Raw genomic sequence first — 14296 nt, 5'->3', positions numbered from 1 at the left:
ACTAATTTATGTATATACACTTTATTACAAATATTATCTTTTAAATTACTGATTACAAATTGCACAAAAATACAATGTATACACGCAAGTACAAAATACGTGCAAACACACATGACAACAGCAATCGATCTTCAAAATCATTGCGAAGACTGCTTGGCCCGTAGCTTCTGTAAGGTTTTCTGTAAAGAGAGAAAACAGAATTCATATAAAATTCAAAACGGACTAATGTTGATGTACATCAACCAACTTTAAATTTCAATATCATTTTACATTTACGTTTGAGTCACTTAGCAGACGCTCTTATCCAGAGACTTACGTTGAGTTCATACATTTTAAAACCTCCCTGGGTTAGGGGGCAGTATTTTCACATCCGGATGAAAAGCGTGCCCAAAGTAAATTGCCTGCTACTCAGGCCCAGAAGCTAGGATACGCATATTATTAGTAGATTTGGATATAAAACACTCTGAAGTTTCTAAAACAGTTTGAATAATGTCTGTGAGTATAACAGAAATTATTTGGCAGGCGAAACCCCGAGCTCAATCCATCCAGGGAATATTTTGTTTTAGGTCAATCTGTTTTCCATTAGTTTTCTATGGCAAGCCGTTTTAATAGAAATATGCTTGCAGTTCCTATGGCTTCCACTAGTTGTCAACAGTCTTTAGAAATTGGTTGATGTTTTTCCTTTGAGTAATGAAGAAGTAGCCCTTTCCTTTCTGGGAGTCGAGCCAAGTGGACTCTTTTGTTTGGGACGCGTGACCTGAAGCTCGCTCCACTTTGATTTTATCCGCTATTGAACACAGTTTATCCCATCTGAAATTTTATTGATTATTTACGTTTTAAAATACCTAAAGTTAGATTAGGAAAGTTGTTTGAAATGTTTGGACCAAGATTACAGGTAATTTATTAGATAATTTGTAGTCATGTTGGGCGAGTTGGAACCAGTGTTTTTCCTGAACCAAACGCCTCAAATAAATTGACATTTTGGGGATTTAACGACAGAATTAATCGGAATAAAGGACCTTTTGTGATGTTTATGGGACATATTGCAGTGCCAACAGAAGAAGATCTTCAAAGGTAAGGCATGAATTATATAGTTATTTCTGAGTTTTGTGTCGAGCCTGGCGGGTTGAAATATGATTGTCATGTGTTTGTTTGATGGGGTGCTGTCCTCAGATAATAGCATGGTTTGCTTTCGCCGTAAAGCATTTTTTAAATCTGACACGGTGGCTGGATTAACAAGCTTAAAGTTAAGCTTTATTTTGGTGTGTTGCACTTGTGATTGTATGAAAGTTAAATATTTCTAATAATTTAATTTGAATTTGGAGCTCTGCCATTTCACCGGATGTTGTCAAATCAATCCTGCTAACGGGATTTGATCCATAAGAAGTTATAATACTTTTTTTCATACAGGTCCCCCGTGGGAATCGAACCCACAACCCTGGCGCCATGCTCTACCAATATCATATTTCATTCATTTAAACATTGGGGTATTTTAAATGTTACCTTATGAAACTCTTTGGCCTTCTCCCTGTTGTTGGCATATGCCTCCTGTCTGGTCCTGACCTCCTTCTGAAGCTTCACCTCATCTAGTCGGCTGTACAACCTGCAGAGAGACAACCAAGAGGGAGGTCATGAGAGAAACGTGTCGGATATCAGATCATGTTAATGTGATGTGTGGTTGGGACTTGTTCAAGCAGAAAACAGAAATAACCTGTTACCTCTCTGTTCTCTTATGCATCTCAGCCACGTCCTGTTTCCTTATCTCAGGAGTGCTGATCCTCACCTCCCCAACCTTCTTCAGCTTGGCTTCAATCACCGAGGACAAAGAGAGGAGGACTCGGTTCAGTAACACTCTACAACACATAAGACCAAGTCTTTGACCCATTACTAATCCCACTTTCTTTCCCCAAGAGTTTCCATGTGTTGGTTGGTTGTTAACACAATATTATACTTATTTTAGTCTATTCTATTGTTACCTAGCATGGGAGGCTGCAAGGGAGTTTGGGGCTTTGGCTGTTGCTTTTTCTGCTTGGCATACCCTCCTGCATGGGTTGACTCTGCACTCCTCCCCTCTCTCCTGGGTTTAAAAGTGGTTGACTGAACAGTGGTTGGGTCAGACTGGTCCCTGGTGATTGTGTTGGCTCTGGCTTCATCCCTCTTGGCTTGAATCTCCTCCACCCTGCGGGCAGACCTCTGGATCAGGGCACTGCGTTTCTGCTGGAAGGCCTCCTGTAGATTCACGCTGGGACACGACTGGAACTCCAGTAGCATCACTTGCCACAAAACAAGTATAACCAAGGATTCATGTATGCACTTAAAGACCTTGTAAAGACCAAGAAAGGATTCAGAGAATGAAAGAGAAGAGTAGGAACCAGAGACATTTCAGGTCTTCTGATTCTCACCTGCATGAGAGGGGGTTGTCTCTTTCTCCTGTAGACTGGCGTCCTCCTCTGGCAACATCGTCGACTTTGATTCCTAGAAAACATCACACCAAGTTCAGGGACTACCCAACAAAATGCATGCAGCAGAGGAGGTTAGACGAGATTCAGTTACTCAGTCTTCAGACTCCTCTGGCCATTGGGCAATCAACTTTTCCACAATGTATTGTTTCTCAGCATCTTCTTCTTCTACCTCCATCTCTCCTTCCTCAGTGAGTTCCTGGCCCTGTAGTGTGGTGTCTGTCAGGCTCACCAGGGTCAGCATGGACTCATCCATAATCCCCTTCACACTGCCCACCTCCTAAGAGAGGAGGAGAAAGACATCACACAGATCAACCAATAGCAGCACACAAGACTCCTTTCTCAAAGCCCACCTCTCGAGTGACATCCATTAACACAACCCCTTCACTGAACCCAAAGTCTGGGAAACATTTTAATAGTGAAAAAAATGTCATGAAATACATACCATTATTCTCTCCCAGATGGGAGGGCGGATCTTTGACTCTGAACATAGCTGATCATCTGGCTCTCCTGCATCCAGGTCCTCAATTTTAATAGCACCTCTTTTGTCAAGTCTCTGAGGTGTTGGTGTACTCTCCATATCAGTGTCCCCTCCTTCAAGTGGCATGTCCAAAGTGGAGACATCTTCACAGGCTGCTAGACCAACCTCCTCCGCTCCAGGGGATACCTGCAGGGCAGAGTCATGGGGGAGGCACTGGGATATGGTCAGCTGGTACAAGGAGTCGTGCAGGGCGGGCGAGGGCTGAGGTGGCTCCTCCGCTCCTCTCAGGCGCTCAGGAGACATTTCAGAGGTGACGGAGGGGTCTGTGTCATCCTCAAACTCCTCTGAGCATGCAGAGAGCTCAAGGTCCCCTGCAGGTGCTTCATGGTCACCATCTTCGTCGTGGGAACATAGCCCCTCCACTTCCTCTTCTGGAAGGTGAAAGGTCATGAAGGGTTCGGCTGTCTCGTTATGCGTGACCTCAGCCAGGAGGGGGTGGAAGGAGTCGGAGGCTGGATCCACTGAGACAGAACAGAGGTAAAAAATATTAACAGTCAGAACCTAGTACCTAAGCCATATCATCACAACAAACGAGGGATTTGGGAATACTAGTTAGCGGGTGGGTCAGTGTGAATGCCGCAGGAAATGGAGGATGAAAAAAGAATATCAGGGAATTCCGATTCATCATTAGAAAACGACTAATAGACTCACCCCCAGTCCTGTCTTCTTCCTGGGAGCAGGCCCCAGAGTGCTGCAGGCTCTGGTAGTGTGGGGGCTCCCGTCCAGGGAGAGAGGAGCTGCTCAGTAACTGGGATTCAGAGGCTCCCTCTGGATCAGAAAACACTCCTGTCTGGCCCGAGACCCTCAGATCCACCCAGCCTCGGGAGTTAGAACCACCAGCTTCTAATGTATGAAAAAAAACAAAAAAACAAAATCAGGTTTCAGTATAGTATTAGCAAGAAATGTGCTCTTACACACTGAAATAAGACATGCAATAACACAAGCCAACACACAGTAATATTTCATCCATATTCATTGACTCGGTTACCTGAGCTCCCACTCCATTGGGCAGCAGACTCATCCAGCTCTCCAGCCAGAGGCCTCATCACCCGGCTCTCATCCTGGACTTCATCTAGCCACTGGGATGACTGGTCCAGTCGCTGGCTGACAGAGATTGACTGATTGGAGAGCCCGCCAATCATTCTGCTCAAAGTCGAATCCCACCCTTGGTCCAGTGAGGTTGATTGACCTGAGAGCTGGCCAATCATTCTGCTCAAAGTAGAGTCCCACCCTTGGCCCGGCGAGGATGACTTATCCGAGGGCTGGCCAGTCATTGGGCTGAAAGTGGAGTCCCGCCACTGGTCCAGAACCAATGAGGAGGACTTGTCTGAGAGGCGATCCATGATCCGGTTGACAGTGTTGTCCCATTCCTTAACAAAACATTTTAAAAAGAGATGCCTTGAATTAGTTAATGTTGATACTAAAAATTTGAATATTTACTCTGAACCCATAATGCCATTGAATGGAGTACGAGGGTGTTGATGGACCCACCTGGTCCTGCCCCTGAGCTCCTGACTCTCTGTCCGAGGGGGGAGAGTGTGGGTCGGCCTCCCAAACAGGTGACCTTTCTGGTCCCTCATTCTCCTGCAGTAGCTTAGACCAGGGCTTCTGCTGCGACACAGAGGAGCTTGGCTCCTCACACACTGACCCCTCTAGTACTGCAGATGGACCTGGATGGGAGGAGGAAGAGTAAGAAAAGGGGAATTGTAAGAGGCTGCCGTTTGGAAATTCACTACTATAGGATACTATAATCAAAAAGAGAGAAATTGTGTGTGTACCCATCTGGTTCCCAGCAGTACTAAGAGAAAAGTTGAGCTCCCTGGTGTATTTGTCTATGATGCGCTGGATACTGCTGCCGTGTATGAGTGAGTCTAAAATGGTACCGGATACACCCCTACAGGAACTGTGTCTGGATGAAGAGGAGCCAGTCTTTTTATTTCCTCCCATTCCAAACCCAGCCATGAGCAGGGAAGAGTCTAATGGGGGAAAAAAGAGAAGATAAAATATATATTTGAAATGTAACTCATTTCTGACAAGACCGAATTGGTATATACTCAATTTACAAGTCACACACACCTATTTGGGTGGAGGTGTGTTCAGGGTCCGTGGAGGTGTGTTCAGGGTCCGTGGAGGTGTGTTCAGGGTCCGTGGAGGTGTGTTCAGGGTCCGTGGAGGTGTGTTCAGGGTCCGTGGAGGTGTGTTCAGGGTCCGTGGAGGTGTGTTCAGGGTCCGTGGAGGTGTGTTCAGGGTCCGTGGTGGCATAGCTTCCAGAAGAGATGGTGGTAGAGGACAGGTAGTCAGGTTCTGAGGGTCTACAGGCTGACTGGAAGGACAGGCTCTCCAACTGGGCAACACAGATGACAGGGACACAATACACAGGAAGACACCAGGGTTAGACAGGAAGGGTATAATAACATAGCGACGGTTTATAAATAACACTGGAAAGAGCTCAGTTCAAGTGTAGAAACCTTCATGAAATATGTTTTCACATATACTTCAGGAACAATTGATTTACATCATGGCTCAGAAAGGACACACACACACACACACACACACACACACACACACACACACACACACACAGAGCTCAGTTCAAGTGTAGAAACCTTCATGAAATATGTTTTCACATATACTTCAGGAACAATTGATTTACATCATGGCTCAGAAAGGACACACACACACACACACACACACACACACACACACACACACAGAGCTCAGTTCAAGTGTAGAAACCTTCATGAAATATGTTTTCACATATACTTCCGGATCAATTGATTTACATCATGGCTCAGAAAGGACACACACACACACACACACACACACACACACACACACACACACACACAGAGCTCAGTTCAAGTGTAGAAACCTTCATGAAATATGTTTTCACATATACTTCAGGAACAATTGATTTACATCATGGCTCAGAAAGGACACACACACACACACACACACACACACACACACACACACACACAGCGCAGTTCAAGTGTAGAAACCTTCATGAAATATGTTTTCACATATACTTCAGGAACAATTGATTTACATCATGGCTCAGAAAGAAAACACACACACACACACAGCGCAGTTCAAGTGTAGAAACCTTCATGAAATATGTTTTCACATATACTTCAGGAACAATTGATTTACATCATGGCTCAGAAAGAAAACACACACACACACACAGCGCAGTTCAAGTGTAGAAACCTTCATGAAATATGTTTTCACATATACTTCAGGAACAATTGATTTACATCATGGCTCAGAAAGAAAACACACACACACACACAGCGCAGTTCAAGTGTAGAAACCTTCATGAAATATGTTTTCACATATACTTCAGGAACAATTGATTTACATCATGGCTCAGAAAGAAAACACACACACACACACAGCGCAGTTCAAGTGTAGAAACCATAATGAAATATATTTTAAATATACTTTAGTTCAGGGTAATATTGATTGACATCATGCTCAGAAAGGAAACAGAAACCCAAACAGTCACGAACACAAGACAAACACAAAACAAAAAACTGCTTCTCATGCAATATCATGGTATTGTAGGACAGACCACAAACCCTCAGATTTGGCAACTTATCATGTATCCACAATATGGTGGACCTCGGAGGGGGAAATAGAACCAGTAAAAACCCTTACCTCTGTAGATTTACCAAGGACCCCTCTCCCAAACTGACAGGAGTGATAAGACCGTTCTGGGAGTGCTGTGGTGGGATCTAGGATATAGGACAGTTGGATTAGAGTAATTGAAAATGTCTGAGAGGACTCCATGACCATCAGTCTAAAGCTTATAAAAGTGAAAGGATCCTTATCTTATACTCCTGTGGTAACCATCCTGGCATAAGATATCTCTCTATTCCCCTTCATCCATTCCTCCTTTCCTTACCAGGCCCAGGAGAGGCACCAGCCTCCAGCTGTAGTCTCGCTCTCCAGGACAGCTTGCTGGATCTACCAGACCCGGTTAATGTCTCACTCCCAGTCCCAGCTGTGTGTTCCCATGCACTGGACACAGAGGTGCTGGAGTGACCTCTTTCAGAGTGGCCCGAGTGGTCCTGTTGTTCTGCGATTGCCCTTTCAATAGATACTGCCACACTCTCTTCTGCACAATACACAGAAGCTGGTTAGAGATACACACTTGTTTATGAAGGATGTATACAAGTGGTTACTAGAGTTGACCACTGCCGTGTGGTGTATGGTGCCCCCTGTGGGTGTGGCTGGCTGACCTGTGATCAGGCTGGCATTGGCTGGCGTCTCCACCTCCTGGATGGCACTGAGCTCGTGCTGCTCCATGACGGCCAGCCTGGCACGGGCCACCGGGGGTTTGGCTGCCCGGGGGTGGGGGAGTGGGTGAGGGGCGGGTCTGTCTGAGTGTGAACTCTGGACGTAGAGTGTGTCATCTTGGCTCTGACTGGTTTCTACCGATGTTGAGGTTTGCCCATTGGACTCCTCGATGGCCCGAAGCAGAGCTGCCATCAGACGGAGACGCTCTGACCCCAGGACTTCTGACCCCAAACCATCAGTGGTCTCTGGACCAGGCTGGTGGAGCCACACAGAGATCGAGACAGACACAGACAGATATGGCTGGTAAGCTACTTTATAGTCAGTTGGCAGAGTATATCCATGCATAATGTACATGTTTGGGCTAACTATTAGTTCTACATGTTAGTGTTACTCTTACTTACTTTTTGAATCACTTTAAACCAATAGCAGACCTGCCTTAGTAACAGCAGGTAAAACCCTTAAGGTGTCATTTGTTTCCTTACCTGTGTGTCATCAGCAGTGAGCAGTGCCTGTAACACCTCCCTCTGTCTCCTCCTCTGCTCCCTCTGTTCCTCCTCCAGTTCCCTCTGCTGCATGAAGAGCACCTCCCTCTGGGCCTCCACCCGCCACTGGGCCTCCTGTAGCTCCTGCCTCTGCCTCTCCACCTCCTCCCCAAACCTGGCCGGGGCCCGCAGGACAGACCCAGGATTTACCGGGGCCCCCCCTTCTGAAAGGGTTGGGTTGATGGGTGGGATGGGGTCAGTTCTTGATGGGAGTGGGATGTGTGGAGTAGGGTGGAGGGAAACAGGATGTGGTCTGTAGGACTGGGGGTCTAACGAGGTAGAGGGTAGAGGTAGCTTCTCAGGGACATCCTCTGTGACCCTACTAAACACATTTTCTGCCAGCCATACACCTGCTCTTTGGTCCCTTAGGCTTTCAGAGGTGGGTTCTAGCTGCACTGGTGAGGTTCTGGAGTTAATATGCGAGCCAACTGTAGTGCCAGGGAGGAAGAGAGTTTGCGCCAAGATGGAGGGCTCCTGTGTGGGGAGGTCCAAAGGGGTGTGAGCTCTAGAGTGGGGACTAAGTGCTACAGGGAGACAGGGGAGTAGGGCAGAACCAGAGGGGAGTTCTAGGGGCACTGCCGGGGGATTGATTCCTCCTTTAAAGTGTGGTAGAAGACGGGCTGTGGTACCAGGAGGGAAACATGTTGAGCTAGTTTGACCAGAGTAGCGGTTTCTTAGCGTGCGTTGGTATCCTTCCAGACGCCGGCGAGCCTCCTCCACGGACTGCTTATGAAGCCTAAGAGATTGAAACATTGAAAATATTTGTTTTAGATAAATGACCAAAACATCCATAAAAGTAGACATAAGTTAGGTGTTTAAATATATATATAGTCAAATACGGCAGATAGGGTCAGCCATAGCAAATGAGCATTTAGTGCCTCGCTCAAGGTTTGAACCAGTGACCTTTCAGTTACTGGCCCAACGCTCTTAACCCGCTAGGCTACCTGCCACATGAGACACAAATCAGCAATAGGCAGCTGTTTTAATTTCATCATATGAATCAGCCAGGGTGAGAAACACACCTGTTCTGGTCAAAGAGACGCTGCTGATACTCTCTGATTCTCCTGGAGTGGTCATCCTCAGCAGCTGACTGCACAGGGACAAACACAGAACAAGTCAGTGTTGCATATGTGTTGCATATGTGGAAACACAGTCAAACACACGGAGCTCAGTTCAAGTGTAGAAACAATCATGAAATATATTGAAAATATACTTCAGTTCAGGGTAATGTTGATTTACATCATGGCTCACACACACACACACACACACACACACACACACACACACACACACACACACACACACACACACAGAGAGCTCAGTTCAAGTGTAGAAACCATCATGAAATATAATTCAGGGTATTATTGATTCACATCATGGCTCAGATAAATACACACAATCCCACCACAACCACATCTCTTCACACACAATCCCACCATACCCACATCTCTTCACACACAATCCCACCATACCCACATCTCTTCACACACAATCCCACCACAACCACATCTCTTCACACACAATCCCACCACAAACACATCTCTTCACACACAATCCCACCACACCCACATCTCTTCACACACAATCCCACCACAACCACATCTCTTCACACACAATCCCACCCACCTCGGGAGTTGGAGCAGCAGGGCTGACGTCTTGGGCTGGTGTTTTCTGTGTTCCAGATGCAGCAGGTGTGTCCTGGTTCATGGCCGTCTGCAGCTGCTCTCTCTCTTGCTGGGCCTCCTGCAGCAGCAGCTCCAGCCTGCTCTTCTTCTCCTCTAACTCCTGTAGCAGGGCTATCTGCTCCTGCTTTTGCCTCTCCAGCTCCTCCTCCTGCACAACAGAGGCAACCACAGGGCAAACTATGAGCTTACAGCTTTAGAGGCACTTTCCCAGAAAGGTTAATCATTCACTTTATTTTACACCCCCCCCCCCCCCTCCCACTCAAGACAGATCTATTTTGCAGACATGTTATGGACATGCATGAATACAGAGATACAAATACACACACCCTCCTCTTCCTCTCGGTTTCAAATGTGTGGATCTTGATGGCTTGTTTATCAGGATGGAGCAGGGTACCAGCCACTATGGACTCTTCTGTTGTCTCTATAGCTAATCAGATAAAATACATGAAATGGATCATTAAGAAAAAAACACTACAGAAAAAAATGCTTTTCTTGAACCTTCAACCTTATAGCAGCAAATCAAGAAGGTCTACAAAGTGCTCGCTAACCTTGGGCTGACTGAGAGGGGTCTGGGAGTCTGGAAATAGTGGTCAAAGGACGGCCCCTCTCCTCACTGGCCAGAGAACCTGTCTCAATGGTCGTAATGCCTGCGGACGTGTCGCACTCTGCTGTCGGAGTAGTTCGGCAGTCACCTGGGGGAACAACCAGCCTCCGGTAGCTCCACTGGTCTCTCTGTGACCTGATGCGGGTCAATAGTTTCTTCAAGGCCTGTCTGGGAGCGCCACCTAGAGGCCTGGATGGTTCTACAATGACAGACAAAACAATAGTTTATTTCGCGCACACGATCCAACTCCATTTATTACAGTTTCCACATAACCTTTCTTGACAACACTATGGTCATACTATGATAGTCAGTAAATCAAACATTAACCAAAGCTGGAAAAGCAGAAATTAATCCATCTCTTCACCTTCATCCTGTTGTTCCTCTGCCCCAGCCAAGTGTGTAAGGTCAGGGGTGGCCTCCTGGGTCAGGTCTAGGTCTTCATCCTGGCTGCCAGTGGACACAGCTAGGAGAGGCTCTGGGACCAGCTGCAGCACCAGGTCACCTTTCACTCCTGCAGGCAAGAGATCAGTACAGGTTTAATTAGACGAAAGAGAAACTCCAGTCCAACATACTAATGGTAACTACTAATTAGGTGCCATAATAATAATAATAATAATGTGTGTCCACACTACTCTGTCTGGGATAGAGTCAATATCTCCATTTCAATCAAGTAAAACGTATCTACGCACCATGACAATACCAACAAATGTTGTCCTCGGGGCCAGAGTAGAAAAACATTGCTGCAGAGAAAACAATGAAAAATGTATTATGATTTGGATCACCCCTCCTTACTCCTCTCTCCAGTGTACATGTCCTCGAAGGCGAACTCCATATCCCTCTGCCAGTCCTCCCTCATCTCCTGTCTCTTGTGGAGCGGCTGGAAGATCTGGGCAGGCATCTGAGCCATCACCTGCCTGCGTCTCAAAAGGTCTGTCTGATGCATGTGTTCAAGCTCCACCAGGAGGCGCTCTCGGTCCTGATACAGCCAAAACAAACCGGTATTGCTGTTGTTTTGGCCTTGACGCATACAATATGCATTCAAAGGATTTCAGGAATTCATTTAACATCTCAGGACAGGTTTAGCCTCGTTACGCAGAAAGTTGTACATTGACTTTTTTTTCATGTTATCACTTGAATCGTCTTGAACAAGGCGAGTGTGTTTGTAGCAGTAGTATGTACCTGTGTGAGCTGTTCCCTCCTCAGCGCGTGGTTACCCCTGAGACGAGCCTTCTCCAGCTGCTCCCGTCTCTCTCTCTGCTCCTCCTGTCCTAGCTCCTGCAGGCGCTGCATCTCCTCCAATGCCGCCACCTGTGCGTTTGGCTGGGGGAACAAAACACACCGGTTAAAATAGAAAGAGGACAATATATCACACTGGGCCATTACATCTTTTTGAACTTTTAAAGATAGATTACCTCTGCTGTGTAGACTTCCCTGTCCACTGCAGTCTCTGGCATATGATAGTGAGTCACAGAGAAGGCATCCACGTCTGATTTCTTCACTGCATGCAGCTTCCTTGACTCAATACTCTGTTAACAGTAAAAAGAAATGCACAAAATTTGAGAATATATTTGCTGGAATTGTAAGATCTACTGAGACTGCTGTTTGCTCTTACTACAATAGAATATTGTTAATTAAATGTGTGCTTTAAGAATGGTATGTGGGTTTGGAAGGAGAGCTCTATATTCCATTGTTACGGTGCCTTTGATTAAGAACTTTCCATCGCAATGGCCATAGTTCACAATGTGCCCGATTCCTTAACATTAAATTGTACCTCAATTGGGTTGGGTGGAAGGGATGGGAAGTTGGCCACTTTTGCTGCCCTCTGCTTCTCCACCTGTATGGACTTCTTCCTAGCCTCGATAAAACTTGAGGGAGAAGAAAAACATTCCAGATTTAATATCAAACAATGTAACAAGCCAGTGTTTGTTTGACCAAATAAAATCCCGTTGATAGCCTCACCGATTTTGTTCCTCCTGATCTTTCTGTCTCTGTGATTTGAGCTCTTTGAGGGCTACTCGATAGCGCTCATCTGCCCGAACATGATTCTCCTCATTTTTCTGTGCAATTGCCTCCCAGTCAGGCTCCTGGGGAAACAAGAAGTGTGCATTGATCAACCAGTTGTATAGTGAAGTAAAGACACCGGTATTTTGTGATCTGGGGCATGACCCAAGTTGCTTAAAAAATCTTACAAAACCCAGTCAAGTTACACTGGCAGCTTGTAATGTATCACACATTGCTAAGATACAGGTTGAGAGTTGAGTGTTTACATTTTCTTTGGCACTTCTATGTCCCTCTCCCAAAATTCGGAGATTGTCCTGGTATAACTTTTGCAGGGTCTCCAGTTTCTCACTCTGCTGTTGCTCCCACTCCCCCTTCAACTCCTCTGCCAGGTTTTGTAGCTCGCGCTCCCTTCGCAGTTGCACCTCCGTGCGGATTTGTAGAGCGATATACCGCTCCTGTTCCCGCACCTGTGAGAGTGCTGATCATTAGCTACCATTTGGTAGTGTATGCATTGACAGGGTGTAAGCATCGTCACTGAGAGCGAGTGTTAGGTGTTAGCTACTATATACCTGTTGTATTCGCAGCTTCCTTCTCCTCTCGTGTTCCTCTCGAATGAGTTGAGCTTCTTCATTTGGACTTAACCGTAATCGAGACACATTTCTCTTCATCTTTATAAAATTCAGGGATGTTGAAAGGCGAAAATATTAGTTAGCTGATCAACGGCACTGTCTGAAAAACACCCATGACAAACAAAGGCCAGCCAGTTGTGCTAAACTAGCTAGCTAGCACCAGAGACTTCAGAGTAGGAAAAATATTCCCGTTCGCAATCTAGATTGTTTAAATATTGATGGATTAGCTAAAGAAAACACTATGCTAATTTGAAGTAGCTAACGTTCAAATGCGTTACAAAATCCCCTTCCAAAGTGTTGTTTATTAGCCGAAATCCATGCCAACGAGTGAAAGCGTTATTTCATTGTTAAACGTCACTTCCTGTATTTTAAACCGCGCTAAATCATGTGATTGGATGCGCTCCACCATGCCCAAAAGGTGGCCGATCTTGCATTACCGCCACCTACTAGACTGGAGTACAACTCCCTTATACTTTGCTTGAAAAAATAAATAAATACCCTACCATTTAACACCACACTCACAAAAAATAACACCACCCTACTCCACTATTTATATATATTTAGTCCTACCTCATGCCAACAAACTGAAAGGGTGGGACATCACCACTAAACACCCTGTAACTCTTCTGATGTCAAGTTTCGCACACCCAAGTACCTCTCTGCAAATGCCACCACAACTTCAACTTTCAGCGACTTACGTTCCATCCCTACTGTTGATAACCATTGCTATAAATGTTAAAAATACAATCTTACTGAAACATATCACTATCCCTCTGTACTAGTACAGATCTACTACTCTGTAAGGAGATCTTAGCTCTGCTGTCCCGGGAGGCAGTTTAGATCAAGTCCCACATCGTAGTCAAGAACCAGATCATCTCCCAACCCTTTCCAGGTGAGGACTCTTTACAATGCTTTTAGGAGGGTTATTGTAGCCTATGGAAAATTCATACTCCATGAAACCCTGCAAAATTAATGCATTTAAATGTTTTTTTGTCTGTGTTACCTTGAGTAGTACGTTCTAAGTGTCCGGAGATGCTTTTGCTGTTATTCACCCCTCGTCAGGTGTGCAGAGTCCTACTCTTGGAGATTTCTGTATTACACCACCGTTAAGGTTGTCTATCCTCCCTGCAGGTCTCCAGTTGTCCGTTTCTCGGTGTCACTCCACTGGAGAGAAGAAGAACCAGAGGACGTCTCCAGAGAAACCCAAACCTGACAACCACCTCTACGTTTTAGAACACAACCTGCACCAGCTCATGAGAGATGTGGGTCTGCCTGTCTATCTGCATGGAACTAAATTGAACCTGACCATCTAGTAATTACATTGTTGACCAAAGACGTACTCAGACAGATACTGACCAAACTAAGTCCCTGTGTTAAAAAATATATATATCTTATACATATGCATGTGTTTCATTGCTGTTTGTGTGAACTGTGATACATATTGATCCAAATAAATGCCCCTCCTTCCCACCCACAGTTCCACAAGCAGACCCTGAATTCGATAGTGATGCCCCATCCAGCTAGCGCCCCCTT

The 14296-nt window shown here is 45.7% G+C and overlaps 1 protein-coding gene across 6 annotated transcripts; it reads right to left on the bottom strand.

Annotated features, from left to right (window-relative positions):
- Window positions 1-5: 5 nt before the first annotated feature.
- cep295 (centrosomal protein 295) lies at window positions 6-13146 on the bottom strand. Of its 6 annotated transcripts, none has more exons than XM_036964784.1 (28): window positions 12704-13146; window positions 12401-12601; window positions 12093-12217; window positions 11905-11998; window positions 11546-11659; window positions 11313-11453; window positions 10926-11109; window positions 10498-10644; window positions 10078-10332; window positions 9856-9956; window positions 9471-9677; window positions 8867-8934; window positions 7785-8580; window positions 7245-7557; window positions 6908-7120; window positions 6661-6737; window positions 5077-5344; window positions 4779-4976; window positions 4492-4670; window positions 3989-4370; window positions 3652-3843; window positions 2905-3461; window positions 2632-2739; window positions 2403-2475; window positions 1977-2273; window positions 1719-1806; window positions 1504-1603; window positions 6-179 (listed from the first exon to the last, which is right to left on the bottom strand). In XM_036964784.1, the coding sequence occupies exons 1-28, from the start codon at window positions 12800-12802 to the stop codon at window positions 138-140; spliced, it is 5619 nt and encodes a 1872-aa protein (XP_036820679.1). In that variant the 5' UTR covers window positions 12803-13146; the 3' UTR covers window positions 6-137. The 6 variants fall into 6 exon arrangements, with proteins under 6 accessions (XP_036820679.1, XP_036820681.1, XP_036820680.1 ...); XM_036964786.1 differs by having other exon boundaries at window positions 2692-2739; XM_036964785.1 differs by having other exon boundaries at window positions 3652-3840.
- Between the last annotated feature and the right edge of the window lie 1150 nt (window positions 13147-14296).

This window comes from Oncorhynchus mykiss, chromosome 27 (genome assembly GCF_013265735.2).
Source record: "Oncorhynchus mykiss isolate Arlee chromosome 27, USDA_OmykA_1.1, whole genome shotgun sequence".
Lineage (NCBI taxonomy): Eukaryota > Metazoa > Chordata > Actinopteri > Salmoniformes > Salmonidae > Oncorhynchus > Oncorhynchus mykiss.
Note: the sequence above shows the minus strand (reverse complement) of the source record. Positions and strands in the feature narration are given on the sequence as shown.

What these genes read in the sequence shown, in the direction of transcription:
- cep295 (XM_036964784.1), bottom strand. Translation starts at nt 12,802, where the DNA reads ATGAAGAGAAATGTGTCTCGATTACGGTTAAGTCCAAATGAAGAAGCT. An exon ending in CCCCTCTCAGTCAGCCCAAG is followed by an intron (nt 9,957 to 10,077) that starts GTTAGCGAGCAC and finishes TTATCTGATTAG; the next exon opens with CTATAGAGACAACAGAAGAG. An exon ending in TGGTGCCTCTCCTGGGCCTG is followed by an intron (nt 6,738 to 6,907) that starts GTAAGGAAAGGA and finishes CCTATATCCTAG; the next exon opens with ATCCCACCACAGCACTCCCA.